Source organism: Sus scrofa, chromosome 2, assembly GCF_000003025.6.
Source record: "Sus scrofa isolate TJ Tabasco breed Duroc chromosome 2, Sscrofa11.1, whole genome shotgun sequence".
NCBI classification, from domain to species: domain Eukaryota; kingdom Metazoa; phylum Chordata; class Mammalia; order Artiodactyla; family Suidae; genus Sus; species Sus scrofa.
In genome coordinates this window covers 74,800,048-74,827,451 of record NC_010444.4, presented here as the reverse complement: position 1 = coordinate 74,827,451, position 27,404 = coordinate 74,800,048, and the positions used below count along the sequence as shown (strand labels likewise).

Here is a 27,404-nt window from a genome sequence, read left to right as displayed (position 1 = left end):
TAGGGCCCACCTACTCCACTATGACCTCATCTTACCTTTCCTTTTTCTTTTTCTTTTTTGGGGCCGCACCTGTGGCACATGGAAGTTCCCAGGCTAGAGGTTGAATCAGACCTGCAGCTGCCGGTCTACACCACAGCCACAGCAACATGGGATCCGAGCCATGTCTATGACCTCCACCACAGCTCACAGCAATGCTGGATCCTTAATCCACTGATCGAGGCCAGGGATCAAATCCACATCCTCATAGATACTAGTTGGGTTCATTACTGCTGAGCCACAATGGGAACTCCAACTTTTTTTTTTTGGTCATCTCCAGAGCATGCAGAAGTTCCCCAAGCCTGTCTGTGATGGAACCCCCACCACAGCAGTAACAATGCCAGATGTTTAATCTGCTAGGCCACCATAGAACTCCATACCTCAACTTAATGATGTCCATAAATGGTCTTATTTCCAAATAGGTCACATTCCCAGGTATTGGGAGTTAAGACCTGAATTATGTTTTGGGGGGATGCAATTCAACCCACACTAGAAGGATAAAGCCACATTGTACACCTGCTGGATTAGGGGGAACCCCACTTTTGACAAGGGTTTCCCAGCATGGACTGAAAGTAAGTGCCGCAGGGAGCCATCTGGATCCACTTGGAGATCATGGCGGGGCGTTAGCCCTGCAAAAGCTGCAGTCTTCTGGGGCTTGGGGAAAGAACCAGTCTTACCTGGCCTTGAAAGCTGCAGCCCTGTGGACATGTGGGGTTGGCACACATGTGCAGAATGGGCACAAGGGGGCAGTAGAGAGCAATGCCTGGGCTCCTCTGCCACTGTGAAGGGTTCCAACCTCCGAGCGTCCTCTAGCTCAGCCTCAGTTTCCTCCTCTGTGAAATGGGTTCCTACCTGCTTCATAGGGAAAACAGGAGCAAATAAGATGATGCCACCAACATTTCCAACACAGTGAGTGCCCTGTCCATGGGGTAAATTATGGTTCTAGCTGATTCTAGAACAACAGGGATTACAGCCTGAGACTGAGATGCACGGGGCAGGGAAGGAGGGTGCAGCGTAAATGGGGAAGGAGCTGGAAGGAAATTCCGACACCCAGGTGAGCAAGGGCAGCAGACAGTCACTTCCAGGTGGTTGTTACCACGCATGACGGGCAGATCTGATTCAGGAAAAGATGGAAGTCTCGACTTTTTGTGCCACATCTGATTTGACAGCATATTTTATTTTATTTTATTTTTAATTTAATTTAATTTTTTAATTTTTTCGCCAGTTCTTGGACCTCTCCTGCGGCATATGGAGGTTCCCAGGCTAGGGGTCTAATCGGAGCTGTAGCTGCCAGCCTACGCCAGAGCCACAGCAACGTGGGATCCGAGCCGCGTCTGCAACCCACATCACAGCTCACAGCAACTCCGGATCATTAACCCACTGAGCAAGGGCAGGGATCGAACCCGCAACCTCATGGTTCCTAGTCGGATTCGTTAACCACTGCGCCACAACGGGAGCTCCTGACAGCATATTTTAAATGTTGTGAGAAGCTGTGTGGACAGGACAAAACTAGGGGTGGTGCATCAGCTGTCAGTCTGCAGTTTCTGAGCACGATTTGGGTTAATTTTGCAGGTAGGCAGGGTGCCTCCTGTACCCCAGGCCCTGGAGTTGTTGGTGAGTTACCAGCTGCTCTCCCCAGGCTGGGAGCAGGGGTGTCAGTGACAGACCAGAGGGACAGAACAATGTGTACATGAGATGAGCATGTGATCGGGTCTTCAGCCTCAATCTGGAAAAAAAAAAAAAAAAAAAAAAGATGCCTCTTTTAAACCTTCTGACTCAATCTGAAGCTTGCTTTTTTCTTTTTTAAATTGAGGTGAGGAGTTCCTTTGTGGTGCAGTGGGTTAAGGACACGTCATTGTCACTGCAGTGGCTCAGGTTGCTGCTATGGTGCAGGTTCAATCCCAAGCCTGGGAATTTAAGCATGCTGTAGGCGAGGCCCCAAAAATACTGAGATGAAATTTACATAATGTTAGGGATTTCCCACTGTGGCATGGTGATTTAATGATCCAACTTGTCTCTGTGGCGTTGCCAGGATCAATCCCCGGCTGTGTTGTAGGTCACAGATGGGGCTTAGATCGATCCCTTGCCACAGGTGAAGCTGAATAAGGAAAAATAAAATAATGATTTAAAATGCACTACTGTGCAACATCACCTCTCTCTAGTTCCAGAACATTCCATCTCCCCAAAAATGAAACCCTGTCCCCATTAGCAGTCACTCTTCATCCCCTCTCCCCTAGCCTCTAGCAACTAAGAATCCACCGCTCTCTGTCTCTGTGGGAGTGCCTCTTCTGGATGTTTCCCTTCCATGGAATCACACACCGTGTGTCCTTCTGTGTCTGCTTCTCTCACTAAGCATCATGGTCTCAAGATCTGTTCACATTGCAGCAATTGTCAGTGCTTCTCTCCTTTTCATGGCTGAGTACTATTCCATTGTATGGGTGGACCATATTTTGTTAATCCATTCATCATTTGATGGATGTTAGGGTTGTTTCCACCTTTTGGCTGCTGGAAATCATGCTGCTCTGAGCATTTGAGTTTTTGTGTGGATATGTGTCTTCATTTCCTTTGCACCTCTGGCTCTATTTTGACTTTTGACCTCCATGAGAGCAGAGTAACATCCAATTCCTCCTTTATCCCAAGACCCCTCCCCCTGCCCCAGTGTACCTGGAAGGTAGTGGTTAATCAAAGAACATTTGAAGCAGGTGAATGGGCAGAAAGGTGGGAAGGGTGGGTGGGTGGGTGGGGGCAGTGAGAGGAAGAAGCATGGATAAATTCCACCCTGCAGATGGTGCCAGTTCGTGCCCTATGAGGAAAACAGGCGAGGGAATAAATGGCTTTTTACAAGGAAAGGAAAAGCATTCTGCTGTCCTTCCCCACCCAAACAGCTCTGAGTTTAGCTGGCACTGCTGAGCTGCAGAGATGAATTAACGCTGCAGTGCTTCCCTGAGTCAGCATGCCCAGAGCCTCTGACAGCCCCATGCGCCCTGCAGAACCTGCTTAGAACTGAGTGTTTATCCAGGGAGCAAAGGAGCCAGAGCACGTAGGTCAGAAACTGGCAGCATGAGCTGTGGTCCAAAAAAACAATCTGGGAATTGCCAGAGAAACAAGTCTTATTTTGCAAATCTGTGCTCCACCAACCATGAAGGGGGTACAATACATACTTGACTGCATTTATTTTTTTCAAAATTTTACTTTTTAGAAGTATTAGGTTTATAGAGGATGCAAGAATATTACAGAAAGCTTCTGTATACACCCTCCACACACACCCAGTTTCTGCTATGATTAACATATTATTTTAGGCTGATATATTTGATACAACTGACTGATACTGATACATTTTTTTCGGCCATGCCCAAGGCATGTGGAAGTTTCCAGGCCAGGGATCTTGTGCCACAGCAGTGATCCAAACCACAGCAGTGACAACGCCAGATCCTTAACTGCTGGTCCACCAGAGGATTCTTTGATACATTATTATGAACCGAAGTCCACAATTTATTGAGATTTCCATAGTCCTTTTCTTGTAATATCCTTTTTCTTTGGATCCCATCCAAGATTCCATGTAACATTTAGTCACAACCTCTCCTCAGGCTCCTCTGGGCTGTGACCGTTCCCCTGACTTTCCTCATTCTTGAGGCCCTTGGCCAGTTGGAGGACGGTGGTCAGGTTTTGGAGAATTTCCCTCAGTGGGAATTTGGTGTTTTTCTCGAGGTCAGACTGGGGTGCTGGGTGCTGGGAGGAGGACCACATGGGAGGGGACGTCTCATCCGTCATATCAGGGTGCCTGCCATCAGCCTGGCTCATCACTGCTGGTGTTGACCTTGGGCCCCTGGCTGAGGTGGTGCTGGTCAGGTGTCTCCACTGTAAAGTCACGCCTGCCCACTTTCCATGCATCCCCTTTGGGAGGAAGTCTCCGTGGAAGGCCCACACTTACAGAGAAGAGGGGCTACTGTCCATCTCTGTGAGGGGAGAATATCTACATACATTATCTGAAATTCTTCTGTGCAGGAAAAATTTGCCTCTTCTCCCCTCTATTTATTTATCCAATCATTTATTTATATCCTTTTGGACTCCTGGGCATTTTAGGTTTTTTGGTTTTGGGTTTTTTGTTTGTTTGTTTGTTTTTTGCTTTTTCATGGCCGCACCTAGAGCATATGGGGGTTCCCAGGCTACGGGTCCAATCGGAACTGTAGCTGCCAGCCGCAGCCACAGCAACATGGGATCTGAGCCGTGTCTGCACCACAGCTCACGGCAACACCAGATCCTTAACCCACTGAGCAAGGCCAGGGACTGAACCCGCAACCTCGTGGTTACCAGTTGGATTCATTCTGGCTGTGCCACAACGGGAACTCCGGACATTTTACTTTATACTTTGTCTCACAACCCAATACTTCATGATTTATTTTACTGTTCAGACTGGTCCAGCATTGGCCATGGAGAGCTCTTTCAGTTGAGCTGCTGTGTCCATTGGACCACTTCTGGCTGCATTTAATAGCAATGATTCATCCAAGATCGAACTCTGTGGGGGTCACCCATGAATAATGCTGCTAATGACCCAAAGTCATTCTGAATGACAACTTCCTTCTCTCTGGGCCTCAGATTTCCCCATTAAAAAAAAAAGTAGGCTTAATATTTATTAAGTGATCTGATGGGAGCCCTCCAGCACCGATGGTTTATGATTTTTTGTACTCAGGAACAGTTGTATTTTGTCCCAGTGATATCCCAAAACTAAATAGATTTTGTTGCTAACATTTTTTTCTGAACTCCATGATCCTGTGGCTGAACTTAATGGTGCTTGGTGGCTGATTCCACTCCTGACTGGGTCTGCAGGCCACTCCCAGAAGACACGGGGATAGACTTGCTTGGCAGTCCTGCAGAAGACACGTCCTGTAAGTTTCCGTGTGTTGTGTGCAGAAATGGACACATAGTCTGTCTGGTCTCCACTTGGGACTGTAACTGTAGAAATGTCAGAGGCCATGCCTCCTGGGTTTGGAATGTCAGGGAAGGGGGCTGTTTTACTCAAAGGCCTGCAAGGAAAGCAGCTGTGGTGGGCCAGAGCCATGTGTGTGGGCGCCATCATGAAGTTGGTGCACAGTGTTGCTGTGCATCCTTGAGCTGGTTGCTCAGCCTCTCTGTACCTCCTATTCCTCATCATCTAAATTCAGGTAGTGAGCCTCCCACAGCAGGGGCATGCAAAGATTAAACGAGATGATTTGTGTAAAGTGCCCAGGGGATGCCAGGCACAAAGTCAGCCCTGAAAGGGCTCTGCAGCCCTGAGCCCTCAGGAAGGCTCATGGCTCTAAGGATCCAAAGCCCCACACTGTGAGGACAGGATGTCTGGAGCAGCCAGAGAGGCCGCTTTGAACAAGTATTCTCCTTAATGGCAACCCCTCACAGAGCCCTGCTGAGGGCCTCTGCTCTGCCTGTATCTCTCCTATGCAGCCCATCACAGAACCCATCCTACAGGGAAAAGACTACCCAGAGAGAGACAGCCATACCCCTGAAGTCACACATCAGTGAGAGCCAGCTCTGCCTACCCCTACACCACACTGTGCCCATGAGCCAGGTAGGGGGACCAACTTGTCCCAGTTTTCTGGGGCTGATCAGGATGGTTGGTCACCCTAGAATACCAGCCTTTCTTTCAGCCTGAGTACATGGGCTCAGCCTGATGTTTTCACATCCTCATAGGGTGACCTTGGGTAAGTCCTTTCATCCCTCTGGGCTGCCAATTCCTACTTTTTTTAAATGAGGGGTGTGGAGTAACAGTACCCCACTTCCTAGGTGTGGCTGATTGAATAATGACCCCCAAAGATATCCAGATTCTAATTCTTGGAACCCATGAATGTTCACTCACATGGCAAAAAGGATTCTACAGATAGGATTAAGTTAAGGAACCTGAGATGGCATATGTAATAATTAATCTTACGCATTCACTTGGCTGGGCCATGGTACCCAGATATGTGTCAAACATGATTATGGATATTTCTGTTGAGAGCGGGTTTTTTCATTTTTTTTACTTTTTGTCTTTTTAGGGTTGCACCAGCGGCATATGAAAGTTTCCAGGCTAGGGGTCTAATCAGAGCTGTAGCTGCCAGCCTATGCCACGGCCACAGCGACCCTGGATCCAGGCTGCATCTGTGACCTAAACCACAGCACACAACAACGTCAGATCCTTAACCCACTGAGCGAGGCCAGGGATTGAACCCGCATCCTCATGGATACTAGCCAGGTTCATTAGTGCTGACCCACAATGAGAATTCCTGTGTTTTTTTATTTTGATTTTTTCCTTTTTGGCCATGCCCACGGCCTGCTATCGAAACTGCACCACATCAGGGACCTGGGCCACTGCAGTGACAAGGCTGGAGCCTTGACCCACTGAACCCCTAGAGAACTCTGAGGGTGGTTTTTAGATGAGATTTACATTTAAATTAGTGGACTTTGAGTAAAGCAGATTGCCTGCCATTATGCGGCTGGGCTGCGTTCAATAAGTCAGACGGTTCAAGCCTCCAGCGGAAAAAAGACTCAGGTGTGACTCATTCCATGGCCAAATTCCTCTCCAGCTCTGAACCCACAATTTAGACAAGTTCTCTGCTTCCAAAATACAATGGTGAGATGGGCAGAGAATAGATGATCTTATTCCAAATGGTAGAGCTTGGAAAGCAGAAAGGGGTCATGGCTCCCAGCAAAGTCTGAAACTTGGCAGGACAAGTTCCACTAGATTTCGTTAGGGCAAATTCCATTGGGTTTTTTTTTTTTTTTTTTGGCTGCATCCATGACATGTGGAAGTTCCTGGGCCAGGGATCAAACCCACGCCACAGCAGCAACTCAAGGTGTTACAGTGACGATGCCAGAGCCTTAACCCACTGCACCACAAGAGAACTCCTCCGTTAGGCTTTAAGGCTGGAGAATAATCTTCTTTGGCTCCATGCCCTGTCCTCCAGGTCCAAATGGTGGCATTACTGCCATCTTGCTTCCCAGGGCCTTTAATCTTACTGTCACTATGCTATGACCTGCAGCTTGACCCACCAGGAAGAGTAGCAATATTTTAAACCCAACACACCCGATTCACCTCTCGCAACATACTTCCTGTGAAAAAGGCAGGGTGAGCTGTGAGGCCTGGGCAAGTTCCAGCCTCCACGTCCCCATCCGTAAAATGGGTAGCACTTCCCATCACACGAGGTCTTGGTGAGATCTAGAAATTATGCTAGTGCCCCACACATAGCAGGCTCTTGGTAAATGGGACTGGTACATTTTTATAATTTTCTGCCAGTGAGCATATTTCCATCCCAGTGTCTCTGGGTTATAAATATTGGATCACCTCTGTTGTGAGGCTTAGGGACTGAGAGATTCAAAGTTTGGAAAAAAAAAATGTAAGAAGCTGGTTCTTTTAATTGGGGATCAATGAATGTCTTCGTCTGATAAGAGAGGTGTAAGGAGTTCCCTGGTGGCTCAGGGGGTTAAGGATCAGGCCTTGTCACTGCTGTGGCAGGGGTTCAATCCCTTTTCTGGGAACTTGTGCATGCTTCGGGCATAGCCAAAAAAAGAGGGGGGAATGGGAATCTCCTCCTGGTTTGTGTATTCTGTCCTCAAAGAATGAATGATGAAACTGGGGGTGAATTCCCAAGGTCTCTGGAAAATCATCCTTTTTTTCCAGCACTGGCTTTGCTGGAGGTGGTGGCTTTCCTCTCACATAAACCCATAAACTCTAGGGGCTGCTTCTGCTCAGTGGGCTATCAGATGGCTTTAACCCCTTGGGAAGCCCAAGAGGAAAACCCACCTTTTATAAGGAGCCCAGAGTCCAGGCTAAGAGTCTTTGGGAGGAAGCAATCCAAACCATGGGGAATATCCACCCAGACTGGCTCCAGAGTGACATGGGAGGATCCTGTCCCTCTGTGCCTCAGTTTGCTCATCTGTTAAAGCAATGGCAAACTCGGAACACAAAAATGCCAGAGAGCTTCATGGAGGGCCTGGCCTGTGTTACGTGATCACTAGATATTATTTGTTAAAGAGACAAACATCCCAGAAAGATAAAAAGCAGAATGTGGACATTCTCTGTCAGTCTTATTCAGAGGGAACAATAGTCACAGATATTGGCAGATCCAGAGCACACCCGTCTGGAGGCCAGGTCTAATCCCCATGTCATCATTTGACCTTGACCCAACTCACCTTTGAGTCCCATTTTGCAGATGGTAAAAGTGAGTCAAGCTCAGAGCATGGTGGTGCTGCAGGGTCACAGAGCACTAGTGAGTAGCAAGATCAGGCTTTGAACCCAGGTCTACCCAAAGTCCCAGTGTCCACTCTTGACCTCCAAGCCAGACAGTTACATTAACCGGTGCCATAAAAGGCCATCTTCTGACTTCTAGCCACTCCACATGACAGGGTAGAGTGGAGCCCCACCTGTTCGGGAACAAGAGAGGGCGAGGAGAAAGAAAAAGTAATTGGTTTTGTTTTGCTTTGTTTTTTCTCTTTTCCTCTTTCCCCACAGCCCCTCCCAACACACTAAACTTCAACGGGGCTCATCGTAAGCGAAAGACGCTCGTCGCCCCTGAAATTAACATTTCCCTGGACCAGAGTGAGGGCTCCCTGCTGTCTGATGACTTCCTGGACACCCCTGATGACCTGGATATCAATGTGGATGACATCGAGACCCCGGATGAGACCGACTCACTGGAGTTCCTGGGGAACGGCAATGAGCTGGAGTGGGAAGGTGAGGTCCGTCGCTTGCTGCACCTGCCTGGCCCCTAAATCTGACCCCAGCGCTCTTTGCTTCCAGGGCCAGCTTGCCAGATCGCCCCCATCCCCATAAGCTCGGAAGGGGCAGGGATTCCATCCTGGGGTTCCCAGAATAGCCCCTGGGACTCCACGCATTGTCTGGATGGCCTTGTGCACTTTGCTGGGGGACATGGCCTGCACCCAAATCTCAAAGGTGACCAAGACCAGAAAGAAGTGCCTCCCCCTGACTCCACAGGTTTTTGTGGAGCAGATCTTGATTGATGGGGTGGGGAGGCAGGGGGAAACATCTGGAAAAGAGGGTGCCTGCCTGCTTGTGAAGCATCAGAAAGCCAGCTGCTCAGTAACAGTACAAATGCCCATAAGATAGTTGTATCTTGTCGTAGGTGCTGTGAAGGAAATAAGGTGATGGGGGAGAGGGCAGGGGTCTCACTTGGGTGATTCTGGTCCCCTTCCTGGGACACTGGGTGATGTCTGGGGACCATCTATAGTTATTACAACTGGGGGGCTCTTGGCATCAAGTGTGTGGGGGCGGGGAGGCTGCTCCACACCCCTCTGTGCCTAGGACAGCCCCACACAGAGAGTGATCTGGCCCTAAATGTCAAAAATGCCCAGGCTGAGACCCTTTGAACCAGGCTAACCAGGGTGGAGTTATCTGAGCTGAGATCCTGAGGCAAGAACACAGGTCAGAGAGGTGGCAATGGTGCTGGCCATGGGGACAGAAGCAGAGCCACAGCACTTGCTGGGTGGATATGGAGTATGAACAGGAAAGAGGTCGAAGGTGATACCTGGGTTTGGGGCCTGAGCAGCTGGGAAAATGGCCAGGTCATTTCCTGAGGCCAGAAGACTGCAGGATAACAGGTGGGAAAGAGACAGATATTTTAAGAATAGATAAGAACTTTCCTGGTGGCCTAGCAGGTTAAGGATCCAGAATTGTCACTGCTGTGGCTTGAGTTTCATCCCTGGCCCATGAACTTCTCTGTGCCACAGCCACAGCCAAAAAAGGAAAAGAAAAAAAAAAAAAAAAAAAAGATAAGAATCATGAGAAGCCAGAGACAGAATGTGTGCAAGGTCACACAGCTAGAAATGGGCTCTACCCAAGCCAACTGTCTGACCAAGCACTTTCCTGTGTTCCATGACTTGGAAAACAAATTATTATTTGGGCAAGACCCTTTTTTTTTTCTTTTTAGGGCCAAACCCACAGCATATGGAAGTTCCCACGTTAGGAGGTGAACTGGAGCTAAGCCACAGCAATGCGGAATCCCCAACCCACTGAATGAGGCCAGGGATCAAACCCGCGTCCTCATGGATACTAGTTGGATTCATTACCACTGAGCCATGACGGGAACTCCTGGGCATGACTTTTTGACTCCCAGATCCTCCATTTTTGCCCACTAGCCCCAACCTAACACTGTTAGTAAGGTGAGTGGTTTCGCCTCTGGCCTAGGGAGGGAGGTGACAGGGACCCAATGTCTGGACTGGGGCATCCCTTCTGCTCACCTCCCCGCCCCCACCCTCTACCTGCTTCCAGATGACACCCCTGTGGCCGCCGCCAAGAACATGCCTGGAGATAGTGCTGATCTGTTTGGGGATGGCTCGGCTGAGGACGGCAGTGCCGCCAACGGGCGTCTCTGGCGGACGGTGATCATTGGAGAACAGGAACACCGAATTGACTTGCACATGATCCGGCCCTACATGAGGGTGGTGACGCATGGAGGTGAGAGCACACCCTTTTTGCCCTCTTTTGGCTCCATAGGGGCAACTGAAGGCCCATCAGTGGCCCCCTCTAGACCTCAGTCTCTTCTTCTGAGCCATAGGAATGTTAAGCCATCGTGTCTGGGTGTGTAGGGGTGAAATTCACATGGGGGCCAGGCACAGACATGCCAGGTGCACACTGGAGGTGCCTACAAGGGTAGCTGGCATCCCTCAAGAAAGGCAGAGACCAGTCAAGCATTTGCTGGCTTCTCCAGCTAGGCTGCTGTGATTCAGAGCAGTCCTCTGAATGTGAGCAGAAGGTGGGAAGATAGAGGCCAGCGACACGACGGATCCGTGGGGCTCAGAGCTGAGAGAGGGCTCTGCCCGTCTCTGCCTGGGGTCATTTACTGGCTACCTCTCCCCAGGATACTATGGTGAAGGCCTCAATGCCATCATCGTCTTCGCTGCCTGCTTCCTCCCAGACAGCAGCCTCCCCGACTACCACTACATCATGGAGAACCTCTTCCTGTAAGTTTCCTGCCTGCTGTGTCCCAGCTGCCGACAGTTCTGAGGGTCCCAGCCAGTGGGCTGGACCAGGTTGCGAGAAGCACGTTGGGTGGGATCTCTGCCTGGCACCAGGGAAGGGCTTGGGTGGCCAGCAGCCCTCCACCTGAGTCCCCCGCTCGCCCTATAGGCCTCACTGGTGCGATTGTCACTACCACTAGCATTAATGGAGAATTTACTATGTAGGAGCCTCAAAGGTAAGGGCTTGGTATGTGATAACACATTCATCCTCAACACCACCCTGTGGGGTAGTTACTGTTGCCTCCCATTCTGTGACTGCAGAGCCTGAGGCACAGAGAGGTTAAGTCACTTACCCAAGGACAATCATAGTTTTATTATGATGAAGATAGACCATATGTATAAATCACCTGGCAGATGACAGTAAGAGCTCAGTAAATCATCATTACACCTATAATCATTATTATGGAGATTTCCTTCTTACACAGTGGGGCTCAGGTGCCAGGTGGGCCAGAGGATAAGGAGGTACCCACAGAAGTTCAGATGGGAAAGCAGCCTCAGATACCAGGGAGCCCAGTCTCCCCAGTTTACAAATGGGGAAGTAGAGGCTGAAAGAGAGGGAGGGATTTTTCTGAAATCACTTAGAGAGGAACAGGGTTGGGACAGACCCTGGGTCCCTAACATCTGGTGCAGTGGACCATTGGCTGTGGGTGCCTGTTCCCCAGGTGTGTTTGGGGCTGTTGAAACCCACCTTCCAGGATTAATGGAGACACTAGATTAGGTCATGCATATAAATCACTTGGCACTTAGTGTTAAATAAAAAAGTAAGTACTATAATCATTACACCCATTGACACAAATTTGGGGTGGTCTGGGGTCATCAGCCTCCTGCCCCTGACTGGCTGAGTGTGCCAGGGCAGCCATCACCACCTGAACAGGTGTGGCCGGCACATCCAGGGCAGGTGGAAGCAGAAAGGCAGGTGCCAAGAGGTTCAGGCCCAGGGACTGGGCCTCCTGAGTCTGAGCCTGTCACCGGGTCCCCTGTCCTCTGTGCCCTGTGACCAGGTATGTCATCAGCAGTTTGGAACTCCTGGTGGCGGAGGATTACATGATTGTGTACCTAAATGGTGCCACCCCCAGGCGGAGGATGCCTGGCATTGGCTGGCTGAAGAAGTGTTACCAGATGATCGACAGGAGGTGAGTTGAAGCGGGGGCTGAGAGAACTCCTAGCCGGTACAAGGGCCCCTGAGCACTGAGGTCCCTTTGAAAGGCATCTAGTAGTCAGTGGAGGTGGCTGTAACAAAGCACCAGACGGGGTGACTTCAGCAACAGACATGTATCATCTCCCAATTCTGGAGGCTAGAAGTCCAAGGTCATGTTGTCTGCAGAGTCAATTAACCCTGGAGCTGTGAGGGAGAATGTCCCTTCTGCATGCCTGTGTGCAAATGTCCCCTTTTATAAGGCCACCAGTCGTACTGGATTAGGGCCTGGCCCTGCTCCCATATGACCTCACCTTTAGTTACTCCTGCAATGACCCTGTTCCCAAATCAGGGGAACGCAGTTCAACATGACCACAACAGGTGCTCAGAACCAGGGGGCCCCAGAAAATCTTACAGGAATGGGAAGTGGCAATGCAGTCAAATGATCAGCCTCTAAATTAAGAGAGAGCCAGGACCAGACATCAATTCCCGACCTACAAACTCTGCAAAAGGGTTTAGCTTTACCGAGACCCTTCCTCCTCCCTGAAAATGGAGATTATCATAGGCACACGGAGAAGGTAACACTGCTTAGTCCCTCCCTCCCCGGGGCTTTCCCGAGGATCCCATCTCGTTCCCTCTGCTTCTCCGTGCAGATTGCGGAAAAACCTAAAGTCCTTAATCATCGTCCACCCATCCTGGTTCATCCGCACCGTGCTGGCCATCTCCCGCCCTTTCATCAGGTGAGATTGTGACCTGTGTCCAGATCCCCACTTGGGTGTTTTTGGGGAGGGTGGGTGGGGGGAACACACCCACAGTGTATGGACGTTCCCAGGCCAGGGGTCAAATCAGAGCTGCAGCTGCTGGCTTATACCACAGCCACAGCAACACAGGATTTGAGCCGAGTCTGCAACCTATACCACAGCTCACAGCAGTGCTGGATCCCCAATCCACCGAGCGAGGCCAGAGATTGAACCAGCATCCTCATGGATACTAGTCACATTCCTTTCCAATGTGCCACAGTGGGAATTCCCCCACCTGGGTTTTTGTGTGTCTTATTTTTAATCTGCATTTTCCAGCTCCTCTCTGATGAATCTATATAGTTGCTTTGAACGGTTTTAAACCATTTGTATTGTATTGTGACAAACGTCACAGGAAAAATAGCAACAACCAACTCTCCCACATTGAATGTTGGATACCTTTTAACACTGACAACCACAACCCTGAAAGACTGACTCGGCTGTGCCCATTTCATGGATGAAGAAACTGAGGCTCAGAAGAGTCACACAGCTGGAGTTCCCGTTGTGGCGCAGCGGAAACGAATCAGACTTGGAACCATGAGGTTGCTGCTTCGATCCCTGGCCTTGCTCAGTGGGTTAAGGATCCGGCGTTGCCATGAGCTGTGGTGTAGGCTGGTGGCTACAGCTCCAATTAGACCCCTAGCCTGGGAATCTCCATATGCCACGGGAAGCAGCACTAGAAAAGGCAAAAAGACAAAAAGACAAAAAGACAAAAAAAAAAAAGAGTCACACAGCAAGGTCATTGGCCCATCACATTCCTCAGAAGGGAGCCTGGTTCCATCCACTCAGGAATCTGTGGGGGAGGGGTGTTAGGCCATCAGGAGGGTCTGACTGGCCCCTGGACAAGAACTCAGTGAACCAATACATGTGTGTTTTGGGGGTACCCTTATGTTGTGTGTTTTTTTACGTGGGGTTTTTTTGGTTTTTTTTTGTTTTTTTTTGGCCACCCTGCAGCACATGGAGTCCCAGGCCAGGGATTAGATCTGAGCCACAACCAAGGCTGAAATCGCAGCTGACGTAACACTGGGCTGGGGATTGAACCTGCATTCCAGTGCTTCCAAGATGCTGCCGATCTCATTGCACCACAGTAGGAACTCCTCACTCTCAGGTTTGATGATTTACCATGAGGACTCACAGAACTCAGAAAAGCTTTTTTTTTTTTTTTTTTTTTTTTTGGCTTTTTCTAGGGCTGCACTGAGGCATATGAAAGTTTCCAGGCTAGGGGGCAAATCAGAGCTATGGCTGCCAGCTTACACCACAGCCCCAGCAACTTGGGATCCAAGCCACATCTTTGACCGACACCACAGCTCACGGCAACGCCAGATCCTTAACCCACTGAGCGAGGCAGGGATCGAACCCACATCCTCATGGATCCTAGTTAGGTTCGCTAACTGCTGAGACATGATGGGAACTCCACAGAAAAGCTTTTATACTTGTGGTTATAGTTTATTACAGTGAAAAGATGGAGATTAAAATTGACATAGGAAAAAGGTGCATCTGGGAGTCCAGGAGAAGCCAGAAGTGAGCTTCCCATTGGAGTTATATCCAAAGCCTTTCATTCTCCCTGTAAAGACATGTGACCATGTGAAGGAAGTACTGCCAGTGCTGAAGCTGACCTTGGTGTCCAGGGTTTCTACCAAGGCTTAACCATTCAGAGATGGAGTACCCATGCGGCCTTGAGTTCCTCAGTAACTGATGCAATGGCCTAAGACCCCACCATGAACATGTCTAAAGCCATAGACTATACGCATAGCACAGGCTCCAGGCAGGGCTCAAGGCCCCAGGTAAATGAAGACACTTACCAGGCAAAATATTCCTAGGGCTTTCAGGTGAGCTCCCATGAGTCTCAGAAGCTGGTTCTTTCTTTGGAATATGTGAGATAGAAATACCTGGAGACACAGAGCAAGTAAAATTTTTTACTCTTGTTAAATGCCCTCATCAATCACATAGAACTGAACATACATTTAATGTAATATAATTCAAACACTGAATTCAACAAAGACCCCTCATTTCCACATTCCCAGTGAAGAATCTGTGATGAGTTTAAGAGACTGAGCCAAACTTTGCCTTGAGAGAGGTTGTACCGTCACAGAGTGGAGACAAGGAGGCAACTTCAGACGCTCTCTATTCAATGACTCTCAGGCACCCTCAGATATTTGCCTGTGAGTGAAATCTGGCCTTTAAAACACTAATTATGGATCATTTGTGCTATTGATGAGCCCACCGAGCGAAATGGCAGACACGCACTTCAGCTTAATAGAATTAATTCCATCCTCGACATCCTGTAATTCAGGAACCAAAATTTGTCTTGCTTGCAGATAATTCTCTCACTTTGGGTGGCTTTTCCCATGGTGAATTTTAAGGGTCTCATTTTGAGCTTTCAGAGAAACAGAAGGGGAGAGGCAAGGAAAGGTGAGCTTCCCCATTTAAAAGTCAAGGAGGGAGTTCCCACTGTGGCTCAGCGGTAAAAATCCCAACTAGTATCCATGAGGATGTGGGTTCAATCTCTGGCCTTGCTCAGTGGGTTAAGGATTTGCCGTGAGCTGTGGTATAGGTCGAAGACTTGGCTCGGATCTGGCGTTGCTGTGCCTGTGGTGTCGGCTGACAGCTGTAGCTCCAATTTGACCCCTAGCCTGGGAACTTCCATATGCCACATGTTTGGCCCTAAAAACCAAAACAAACAAAAAAAGCCAAGGAAATCAGAGATGGGTTCTGACCTGCAACCCAGCCTTAGCCCTGAGGTTCTGTGATGGTAATTCAAAGAGAACTTCTGTTATGCGCCTTACCCTGAACTGGAATTCTCCCTCCCGAGAGCCCCACCACCACATCCCGTGACCCTTCCTGAGACAGAGCTCGGCTCACAGGCCAACAGGATGGTCACGCCAAGCCTGGGTATCCATTTTCAATGATGACGAGTGAGGTGGCCTTATCAGGGCATCCTCATGATGTGATTTCACCTGTATTTATAGCCCAGTACTCAGACCTCAGGTGTTGCCTCTGTTCCCCCTAAAAAAAAAACCCTTTCCAACAAATCAGATTGTCCACCTTCAGAGTACCCCACCAGACCCAGCTCAGGTAGAGTTGGTCTGAGACTTACTCCTTGTCCCTGGGCCCTTTAGTTTTCCATCACACCAACTTGAGGGAGAATTCACATTCCAAGGATAATTACTGGCATGGCCAATAAATAAATTAATTAATGGGAGTTCCCAATGTGGCTCAGTGGTTAATGAACCTGACTAGCATCCATGAGGACGAGGGTTCGATCCCTGGCCTTGCTCAGTGGGTTAAGGATCCAGCATTGCCATAAGCTGTGCTGCAGGTCACAGATGCAGCTGGAGTTGCTGGGGCTGTAGTGTAGGCCAGTGTCTACAGCTCCGATTCAACCCCTAGCCTGGGAACCTCCATATGCTGCCAGTGCAGCCCTTAAAAAAAAAAAAAAAAAAAAAAAAAAGACAAGGATAATTATTGTCATGGCCAATTCATTAATTAATTAAGAAAATAGAATTTAAGGAGTTCCCTTTGTGGCTCAGCAGTTAACAACCCAACTAGGATCCATGAGGATGTGGGTTTGATCCCTGGCCTCTCTCAGTGGGTTAAGGATCCAGTGTTGCTGTGAGCTGTGGTATAAGTCACAGACATGGCTTGGATCCTGTTTTGCTGTGGCTGTGGTGTAGGCTGGTAGCTGCAGCTCCAATTCAACCCCTAGCCTTGGAACTTCCATATGCCACAGGTGTGGCCCTAAAAGGCAAAAAAAAAAAAAAAAAAAGGAATAAAGAAAACAGACTTTAAAAGGAAAAAGAAAAAAGAAAAACTTATTTGACCTTGAAAACCATTTATTTGATGTTTTACCAAAATTAGGTTTAGGGTAATTTTTTTTTTTTTTAAATAATGACTTCAAAGCAAGACAGTGGTAACAAAGCCTTCATGGTAGCAGACAGCCAGAACTGGGGCTTGGACAGGAAGAAGCCATTCATCCTGAAAGAATGAAGGGTGAATCAGCAGTCCCCACGTGTACCTATCTCATGCCCAGATGACTGTGGGTGACACCAGGGCAGTGGCAGTTGTGTCAGGAAGGCATTCTTGGGAAGATTCATGAGGAAGAGCAGCTCCTAGGGAAGATGAAGGGACAGCCTGGAGTCTAGTGGCATCTATTCCCTCCTTCAAACAAGTTCCTCAGCTTGGCAGGGACTGGAGTGGGTTGCCTGGCTCAGGGCCCTCCCATTTTTGCAAGGGGAGACCCCAGGTTCTGCTCTGTCCCCCAACTAGGGGCAGGGGGTGGAGGCTGGCACGGGCCAGGAGGGAGGTTTGGGCAAAGGCTCCTGGGGCATCCCGGATTAGGGTTGTGTGTGCATACCCATCTGCCACTGCTCCTTCTGGCCCTGAGTAACCACCCCAAGGGCTGGCTTTCAGACATCTCCCTCCCACTCTTTCCACCAGTGTCAAGTTTATCAACAAGATCCAGTATGTTCATAGCTTGGAAGATCTGGAGCAGCTCATCCCCATGGAGCATGTGCAGATCCCAGACTGCGTGCTACAGTGAGTGTTCCCATGCCGTGGGAGTGCCCCACCTCCATCCCTGTCAACTCCCAGCCACCCTTGCTCAGCCCAGCCAGACTGCTATGAAATCAGACCTAAGTGGGAGAGAGCAGAACAGAGGGAAATACAGTGAAACAAGCTTGGATGAAATTACAGAACACAGTGAGCCTGGCCATCTAGTGCAGGGCAGGGTCCAGTGAGCCCTGATCCCCAGCTTACCTTTATAAATAAAGTTTTATTGGCACACAGCCAAACCCATCCATTTACAAACCATCCGAGGCTGCTTTTGAGCTACAACAGAATTGAAGGGTTGTTACAGAGATGGGCCAGCAAAAGCTGAAAATATTAACTTTCTGGCCCTTTACAGAAAAACTTTGCCCTGCGGAGGAAGCTGTAGACCAACCCACGTCAATGAGGGCGTTGCTTTATAATGGCTCTGTTCAGTGCTGATTCGAAAAATGCCCGCTGAGTTGCATCTGCACCAGATGCTGGAATATGCCAGCAAAACAGATGCTCCCCACCCTGGGGTGAGGGAAGCTTATAAAACAGCTGAGGGAAACAAGAAAAGAACAGCAGGCTGTCAGTTCTGACTGTCCTTTTTGCTCTAAAGCTTAGCATGTATTCAGATGTGACCATGAAATTGCTCTCCTGTTTCCAGAGGGAAAGAAATTTCCAGGCTGCATCTGACGTCCTTTCCTCTTTCTCTCTTCCAGGTATGAAGAGGAACGGCTGAAGGCCAGGAGAGAGAGGTCTGTGCACAGAAGCCTGTGCGGCGGCTGGGTTGGGGCTGGCGAGGAGCTGGGCCTACATCTTAGGGGGAACGGGTGGCTTTCACTTAGCAAGGACCACTGTCATGCATTTACATGGTTCAAGGTCCTGCCCTTTTCATGAGGGCTTGGAGTCAGACCCAGGCTTAGATCCAGACTCCCCAACTCAGTCACAGAGTGACATTAAGCAAATGAAACATTCACAGCCACCATGAGGGTTATCGTGAGAAATCAGGAACAGCATCACCCACTGGGCGAAAATAGTGTACTCCATAGAGAGTCCTCCTAGTAATTCTTTATTTTATTTTATGTATTTATTTATTTATCTGTCTTTTCTAGGACCGCACCTGCGGCATATGGAGGTTCCCAGGCTAGGGGTCTAATTGGAGCTGTAGTCACTGGCCTATGCCACAGCCACAGCAACATGAGAACCAAGCTGCATCTGTGACCTACACCACAGCTCACGGCAACACTGGATCCTTAACCCACTGAGTGAGGCCAGGGATCGAACCCACAATCTCATGGTTCCTAGTCGGATTTGTTAACCACTGAGCCACGACGGGAACTCCCTCCTAGTAATTCTGGTGACACCGGGGGAACAAACCCTCTCCATGATCCCTTGGCAGACCCAGGATCACCCCTTCACCAACTTACAGGCTAATTCTTCAAGAGTGGCAGTGCTCACAGAATCTCAGGACTATTCCAGTCCCGCCCAGTTATGGAGCCCTTAGACCATTCCTGGATCCTTTCTCGCATCCCTTCCCACCATCCCCCACCCCTGAGAGCTGGGCAGGGCTGGGATTCCTAAAGCATCTGATAACCAGGGAATCTGAAGCTCAGAGAGGGCAAGACACTTGCTCAAGGCCACACAGCAAGAGAGAGAGTTGGGGTTTTCAGTGGGTCGATAACATGTGCCATTGACAGGCCCTGTGCCAGCCTGGGGGAAACTGAACTGGTTAAGACTGAATCATGGTCCAAAAAGTTCCTCAAAGGGCAAAGGGGAGGGATGCCTTACAGAGTGAGGAAAGCAGATCCTGGGGCAGGAGGGGTGATGTCGGCAGGTGAGACTCATAGTGAGAAGAATGATGTTGGCTTCACACATCAGCCTTTAATAGTGATGAGCAAGGGCTGAATGGCTGGAAGGACCCTAGAGGGTGGCAGGATGCCTTCCATAGAGTTTTTCTCCTCTCCTCCCTCCCTTTCCTCCTTCTTTCCTTCCTATATTTCTTTTTTTTTAATTTTTTAATTGTAGTAAAATACACATAACATAAAATTCCCCATCTTAGCCATTTTTAAATGCACAGCCCAGTGGCATAAGTGCATTCACATTGTAATGCAACCATCCCCATTATCCATCTCCAGAACTTTCTCATCCTCCCAAACTGAAACTTGGTCCCCACTAAATATTGACTTTCCCTCGCCTCCCTGAGCCCCTGGCCCCACCATCTACTTTCTGTCTCTATGGATCTGACTCCTCTAGGGACCTCCTGGGAGTGAAATGAGATAGTATTTGTCCTTCTGTGTCTGGATTATTTCACTGAGCATCATGTCCTCAAAGTTCATCCACACGGTAGTGAGTATGAGAATTCCCTTCCTTTTTTTTTTTCTTTTTTTAATTTTTTTTTTTTTTTGTCTTTTGTCTTTTGTTGTTGTTGCTATTTCTTGGGCCGCTTCCGTGGCATATGGAGGTTCCCAGGCTAGGGGTTGAATCGGAGCTGTAGCCACCGGCCTACGCCAGAGCCACAGCAACGCGGGATCCGAGCCGCGTCTGCAACCTACACCACAGCTCACGGCAACGCCGGATCGTTAACCCACTGAGCAAGGCCAGGGACCGAACCCGCAACCTCATGGTTCCTAGTTGGATTCGTTAACCACTGCGCCACGACGGGAACTCCTCCCTTCCTTTTTAAGGCTGAATAACATTCCACTGTGTGATGAACCACACTTTGTCCATCCATCATCTCTCAGGAAACACTTGGGTTCTTTCCATTTCTTGACTATTGTGAACTGTGCTGCTGTGAACGCGGGTGTACAATTATCTAGTAAATTCCCTGCTTTTACTTCTTTGGGGTGTTTATAGATTCAAGATCCAGTGGATCAGATGATAACTCACTGCTTCATCTTTTTTTTAGATTTTATGTTTTGCTTTTTAGGGCCACACCCTCAGCATATGGAAGTTCCTAGGCTAGGGGGCTAACTGGAGCTACAGCTGCCGGCCGACACCACAGCCACAGCAACGCCAGATCTGAGCCGAATCTGTGACCTACACCACAGCTCATGGCAATGCCAGGTCCTTAACCCACTGAATGAGGCCAGGGATCAAACCCGCATCCTCATGGATCCTGGTTGACTTCATTAACTGCTGAGCCACAAAGGGAACTCCTAATGCTTCATCTTTTGAGGAACAACTAGAGTCTTAGCCACAGCGGCCACATCATCTGACATCCCCACCAGCCACGCACAGGGTTCCAGTGTCTCCACATCCCCACCAACACAATAACAAATGTCCTGTGTTTAAGACATTTACCGTCCTGGAGTTCCTGTCGTGGCTCAGTGGAAACAAATCTGACCAGCATCCATGAGGATGCAGGTTCGATCCCTGGCCTCGCTCAATGGATTAAGAATCTGGCATTGCTGTGAGCTGTGGTGTAGATTGCAGACATGGCTCGGATATTGCATTGCTATGGCTGTGGCATAGGTTGGCGGCTACAGCTCCGATTCAACCCCTGGCCTGGGAACCTCTGTATGCCACAGGTGCAGCCCTAAAAAGACAAAAAAAAAAAAAAAAAAAAAAAAAAAAAAGACAGTAGCCATCCTGATGGGTGTGAGGTGGTCACGTCTGGTCTCTGCTTTCTCTTCCTCTCTTTCTCCCCACCGGCTCCCCCTCCCCTTTCCCTGGCTCTCTGATTTACACGCCCCCCCTCTTCTGAGCCTTAGCTATGGATGGGAGTAGAGAGATGACAGGAGAAGCAGGTCACTCACCTTTCAGAAGCACAGCACAGAGACAGAAGCAAGTGCAGAGAGGCCTCTGCAGTGATAAGCTGAGATAAATGCCTCCAAGAAATAGCCCCAGCTGCCTCCACTTCACCAACCCCTGGCCATCACTCATTATACCCCACAGGCCATGGCCATTCCTAGGGCAGCCAAACTCTCTCCAAGTTATTGTCAGGCCATGACAGACCTAGACAAATGGGTCAGTGGAAGCCGAGAGCCCCTCGGCCCACTTGGCCAGCCATTCATCTCTTGTCACCTCTCTCTGTCCCCAGTGCGAGGCCACAGCCAGAGTATGTCCTGCCCAGGTCTGAAGAGAAGGCAGAGTCGGCTCTGGCAGAGGACAGGTAAGTGTGCTGGTGGCCGCTGGTGAGAGCCCATACCCCACTGAACTTCGGATACAGGTCATCTGATGTTACCGTGATGCTGAAATGAGTGTGAGTCAGCCAGCACGAGGCCCACTCTTTTGTGCCGTTTTAAAATGCACTTAGTACATCCACAGTGTTGGGCAACCAGGACCTTTCTCTAGTTCCAGAACATGCCATCAGCTCAGAAGGAGACCCTGTACCCCATTAAGTAGTTGTTCCCATTTCCTTCCTCCTCCTCCTTTTTTTTTTTTTGAACCTGGGGTGTGTAGACAGCCAGCAGGGCCCCCTCTCTAGCCTCTAGAAGCCCCTTCCACCTTTCCTGTCTCTGTCTGGTCTGCCGCTTGCATTTGACCCTTGTCATACCCTCCTTCTCCTGTCCTTGAGCTTTTTGAGGACAGTGGCTGCATCTTGGGACTGTTTCCTCACCACCACCATCCTGCATCTAGCACAGGCCAAACACAGGGACCAGTGGCCTTGGATACAGCCAAGAAATTAAGATTTGATCTCAGATGAAGGTTCTGGCTGGTGACCTTTGTGCAGGTGGGAGGGGTCAGCCTTCTTCATGGTAGACCTGGAGCAGCATTAGTAGTTGCTTTTTTTCAGAAATAAAGGGGCTTGGCTGTGTATCCTCATGGCTGCCTGTCTTGGCTCATTTGTTACAACAGACATATGCTGATGCTTGCTTTGTGACAGATCAAGACAAAGCCATTGTTGGCCCTCATGTGGCTCACAGCCAAATGCTAAGGCTCTCCAAGTAGGCAACTAATTCTGAGACTTTTTCCCTCTCCCACAGGTCTTCTCTGGCTACAGAAGATCAGGAAACAAGGTGGGTGGGAAGTGGGGAAATCTTGGTGACATTTTTAAGAAACAGTCTAGGTGGAACCTACCCTGGATGAGTGTCCCATGACTTACTATTGGGGGGGAGAAGATGCTGCTCCGGGGAGTTAGGGAGACCATGGGTACCATGACAACAGGGCCTCCTCTGGAGCCAAGCAGGCAGTCCCTGCACCACTCTAGGGAGCACCATTGATAGGAGGACCTAGAGCTGAGCCACATGGCAGTCCTGACTGCAGCCAGGCCCCCTGAAGCCTTGGATTTTACTCAGCCAAAAGGTGCATTGTCTGCCTACTGCCTGTCTCAGTGTGTCTGCCTGGTTCTGGATCCCAGGAAAAGCCTCCCTATGTGTTGGGGGTACTGGAGAATACCTCTAGGTCAGTGGTTTGCTAGAAGGATTCATAGGACTCAGCAAAGCTCATCTGCTCATGGTTATAGTTTATTACAGTGGAAGGGTAGATAGAGATCAAAATCAGCAATAGGAAAAAGTGTGTGGGGTGGGGCCAGGAGAAGCCAAGTGCCAGCTCCCAGTTTTTGTCTCCCAAGGGAGTTTTTGGCACAGCCCTTTATTCTCTCAGAAGCCAGGTGTGGCTGTTCACACAGTGTTGCCAAGCACTCACTTGAGCCCTGGTGTGCAGGGTATTTATTGAGGGTTAGTCATATGCATGGCTGATCACCACGTGGCTGACCTTAGTCTCTAGCCTCCCCATAGACTAAACTGATACCACATGATCCAAGGCCCAAGCCTTAACATTGTTAGCACAGACTATTCAGTGTGACCCAAGTTCCCAGGCAAACCAAGATACTCTTATCAGGCAAGACACTCCAAGGACTTAGAGGTGACCTCTCAGGAGCTGGGCAAGGGCCAGACCTTTTCTTTGGAATGTGCAGGGTTAATCCTTGACCACACACTCTGCTATAAATCTGTATCGATGCCTGGCCACACACCTTAATACTATCCATGTGACCCAGGAGGCCCCAGGCTAAGAAATAAATATCATCAGAAATGGTCTTAGACCAGTATTGCTCTGGAGAAACCTAATGGAAGCAAGTTCTCAATGCATTTCTCACAAGACCGTCTCAATCCATGCCTTCTAGAGATGAGTTCCCATCCATAGACAAAATACACAAGGAAATCTTTCACCATAAGAAAATGTCAGCATGGAGTTCCTGTTGTGGCGCAGTAGAAATGAATCTGACTAGGAACCATGAGGTTGTGGGTTCAATCCCTGGTCTCGCTCAGTAGGTTAAGGATCCAGCATTGCTATGAGCTGTGCTGTAGGTCGCAGACGCAGCTCAGATCTGGCGTTGCTATGGCTGTGGCATAGGCTGGCAGCTGTAGCTCCAATTTGACCCCTAGCCTGGGAACCTCCACATGCTGCAGGTGCGGCCCTAAAAAGACAAAAGACAAAAAAAAAAAAAAAAAGAAAAAAGAAAGAAAAGAAAATGTCAGCAGAAACAACAAACAGCAGAATTAGACCCCCTCCTGGGAATCCTCAGATAGAGATGATAAAATAAAGATATTTAAAATGATTAAATACACAAAAGAAGAAATTGTAGGGAGCAGTGGGTGGATGGACAGATGGACAAGATGGATGGATGAATGGGTGAGGGGGTGGATAGATGGTTGGATGGATGGATAGATAGGTGGATGGATAAGTAGGTGTATGGGTACATTAGTGAATGAGCAGGTAGGTGGGTGAATGAAAGGATGGTAGGTGGATGGATGGATGGGTGGGTGGATATATGGGTTGGTAAATAGATGGGTAAGTTGAAGCCTCCCTCCAGTCTGATTGAGGGCACCAACCCTGGGTCCTGTTCTTTGGCTGGGGCACCAAGAGAGAGGTCCCCTTCAGAACCACACCTTGAAGGTGGGTGGCAGGTAGCAGACCTTAAAAGGCAGGTGCCTCTCTTTCTTCTGAGGGCACCACAAAGCCAGGTTAGATATTCTTTTGGAGTCCATGTACGTGGAATATTTTCAGTTTTTTTTTAAAAAATTATGATAATAGCTGTGTTTCTCCTCTTTAGCATGTCCTGAGATGATGTGAGCACAGAGGAGGACATGAAAGAAGATCCCAGATGCCAAGAAACCTCTGTCAGATGTCCTCTGGCCCTGGATCTTGTCCTTGCCTCATCCTGACTCACAGACTCGGGGGTGGGGGGTGCCTGTCTCCTCCATTCATCTCTGAAACCCAGCATCCTCTCTAGCTGCTTGAAAACATTTTTTTAATGATGCAGTATTAGTGCATTCTGGAAAAGGACCCAGTTCTCAGCCTTCACCCTCCCACACTCATGAACTCACAGCCAAGAAGGGCAAGAAATGTTGAGTGTGGCACATGCATCCTTGGTGGCCTCAGAGACCTCTCCCACTGCACAAAATCCTGGTCAGGATCCTTCTCTTGCTTGTCACCTGGCCCAGATTGGAACCACAGATGCCCACCAACTCCCTGGCCAGGACTGGATTCCTTCTTGTGCCTTTCCTCCCAGAACGGCCCCTGCAGCCCTGGGCATCTGGCCTGGAAGTTCAGCTCCCCACACCAAGCAGCACCAAGCCCTGGGTACCACCCAGCCCTTGATCTCATAGCTCTTCCTTTGACCAGCCCCCCTCATCTCCTATAACTCCCACCTTCTTAGGGAGCATCGGAGCCTACAGCACTGATAATCACCCTGGTCCTACAATTGTAGAATCACACCCCCCTCAATCTAGAACATTCTCAAGCCCCTTGAATGTGGAGGCCATACCACAGGGCAATCCTGATCAATACCTCCTACTGAGGGAATAAGCCTCCCCACTTCCCCAATCCCCGCCCCCTACACGGAGTTGGGATGCATCCCTCAGGTTCCCACCAAGAGCAGTGGCTGAGAAACCAGCTCTGAAATAAGGTCGTCCCAGAAACACAGACAAAGAAAAAGGAAGATACAGGGTACTGGATATTTGAGTGTTACGAATGACACTTAGGAAAATAAATCCCAATGGCCTGGATGCTATGGCCACCTACATTCAAGGGAGACAATTTTCCTTAGGACAAAAAACGCTTTTCCAATGTGGTCCAAACACCAGCCAGGTGGGCTCTAGAGGGAGTAAGTTCCCCGTCCCTAGATCCATTCAAGAAAATGCTGGATGGTGCTTGCAGAAAGTGGTCCTCTGCAGTCCCCTCCAATCCTGAGTCTATTTCTGTGAATCTGAGCAAAAGTTGAGCAGGCGCATTGTCTGGCCCCTCTTCCTGGCTCTGTAGCCGTCCTTAGCGGGTGTCATCCAGGTTTGGTTGACTCCCCTTCCCCAATAATTTCACAGTAGGAGATTCTTGTTCTCAGTGGACATCAATGGGGTGAGTTTTAGGTTATTCCAACTGTGGGAGGGGGCTAGTGGCATTCAGTGCTGAGGAAGAGGAGTGGCAGTGCTTCCTTGTGCCACCCCGAATGCTAGTCCATCCTACCCTCAAAGAGCCTGCAGCCTAAAGATTCTGACTGCACAAGAAATTCCAACATGGGCCCCCAGTTCATAGTAGCCCACCCACCACCCCTCTGGACCACCAGCAGCCATAGTCCTCAGGCAAGTGGAACCAAGGACCCCAACTGTACCACAACAGCCCCTCCAGAATAGAGACTCCCATGGAGGCTGTTGCCAGGCCAGCCACATGTCAACAGATGTTTGAAGTTCCACAGCACAGCTCCATCCAAATGGGGCCACTGTGTCCAGGCCGCCTGCCACCTGCACCCTTCAAAATTGGCTTTGTGAAAGATTTGCATCTGTGGGGCAGTTTTGGCCAAAATGTAATGGATGCCAAGCTCTCACTATAAAGGGACCTTGGGTTTCCTCTTGTGACACATGGGACACGTCATAAGTCCCCAGAGTTCTAGTTCATACACCCATCCTTCTGACAGTGAGTTTTGCAGTTTTTAAAAAAACAAAAACAATTCATGATGATTACTTTCGTGATGTGAAGACATCATTTCCATGAGCTTTGGGGGATTTTTATGTGAAATAAATAAACTATAACTGAGAAGGGAGGTTTGTGACTTTTGTCCATGTCCTAGGGATGTGGCGCTGGTCTTGGTTGTAGCGCAGAGGGAAGGGCTTTCACGGGCTGGAAAGGAACACAGCTCAATGCTACATGATCAGCATCAAAAAATGGGCAGAAGATCTAAACAGACAATTCTCCAAAGAAGACATACAGATGGCCAAAAAACACATGAAAAGATGTTCAACATCACTCATTATGAGAGAAATGCAAACCAAAACCACTAAGAGGTACCACCTTACACCAGCCAGAATGGCCATCATCAAAAAGGCTACAAACAATAAGTACTGGAGAGGGTGTGGAGAAAAAGGAACCCTAGTACACTGTTGGTGGGATTGTAAATTGGTCCAACCACTGTGGAAAACAGTATGGAGAAAACTAAAAATAGAACTCCCATTTGATCCAGCAATCCCACTCCTGGGCATCTATCCAGAGAAAAACATGACTCGCAAAGACACATGTACTCCAATGTTCATTGCAGCATTATTTTCAATAGCCAAGACATGGAAACAACCTAAATACCCATTGACAGAGAGAGGAGTGGATCAAGAAGAGGTGGTACGTATACACAATGGAATATTATTCAGCCATTAAAATGAACGAAATACCAGCATTTTTAGCAACATGGATGGACCTAGAAATTATCACGCTACGTGAAGTCAGTCAGACAATGAGACACCCAACATCAAATGCTTTCACTGACATGTGGAATCTGAAGAAAGGACAGAACGAACTTCTTTGCAGAAGAGATGCTGACTCATAGATTTTGAAAAACTTATGGTTTCAAAAGGAGACAGTTCGGGGGGTGGGGGGATGCACTGGTGTTGTGGGATGGAAATCCTATAAAATTGGATTGTGATGATCATTGTAAAACTATAAATGTAATAAATTCACTGAGTAATAAAAAAAAT

At 48.9% G+C, this 27,404-nt stretch overlaps 1 protein-coding gene and 1 long non-coding RNA gene across 2 annotated transcripts in view; one reads left to right on the top strand and one right to left on the bottom strand.

The window, feature by feature from the left end:
* ATCAY (ATCAY, caytaxin) overlaps window positions 1-27,404 on the top strand; it is a 38,876-nt gene extending 11,472 nt beyond the window's left edge. Inside the window, exons 3-13 of the mRNA XM_005661343.3 lie at window positions 4,864-4,922; window positions 8,519-8,740; window positions 10,295-10,480; window positions 10,884-10,986; window positions 12,045-12,176; window positions 12,832-12,918; window positions 17,413-17,511; window positions 18,225-18,260; window positions 21,545-21,616; window positions 22,431-22,463; window positions 24,500-27,404. Of these exons, the coding sequence (XP_005661400.1) occupies window positions 4,864-4,922; window positions 8,519-8,740; window positions 10,295-10,480; window positions 10,884-10,986; window positions 12,045-12,176; window positions 12,832-12,918; window positions 17,413-17,511; window positions 18,225-18,260; window positions 21,545-21,616; window positions 22,431-22,463; window positions 24,500-24,509 (1,039 nt within the window). The 3' untranslated portion in view covers window positions 24,510-27,404. The remainder of the gene's footprint in view (window positions 1-4,863; window positions 4,923-8,518; window positions 8,741-10,294; window positions 10,481-10,883; window positions 10,987-12,044; window positions 12,177-12,831; window positions 12,919-17,412; window positions 17,512-18,224; window positions 18,261-21,544; window positions 21,617-22,430; window positions 22,464-24,499) is intronic.
* LOC106509459 lies at window positions 8,058-16,391 on the bottom strand. Its single transcript, XR_002341693.1, has 2 exons — window positions 14,778-16,391; window positions 8,058-8,430 (listed from the first exon to the last, which is right to left on the bottom strand). It is a non-coding gene; the product is annotated as an uncharacterized LOC106509459 (long non-coding RNA).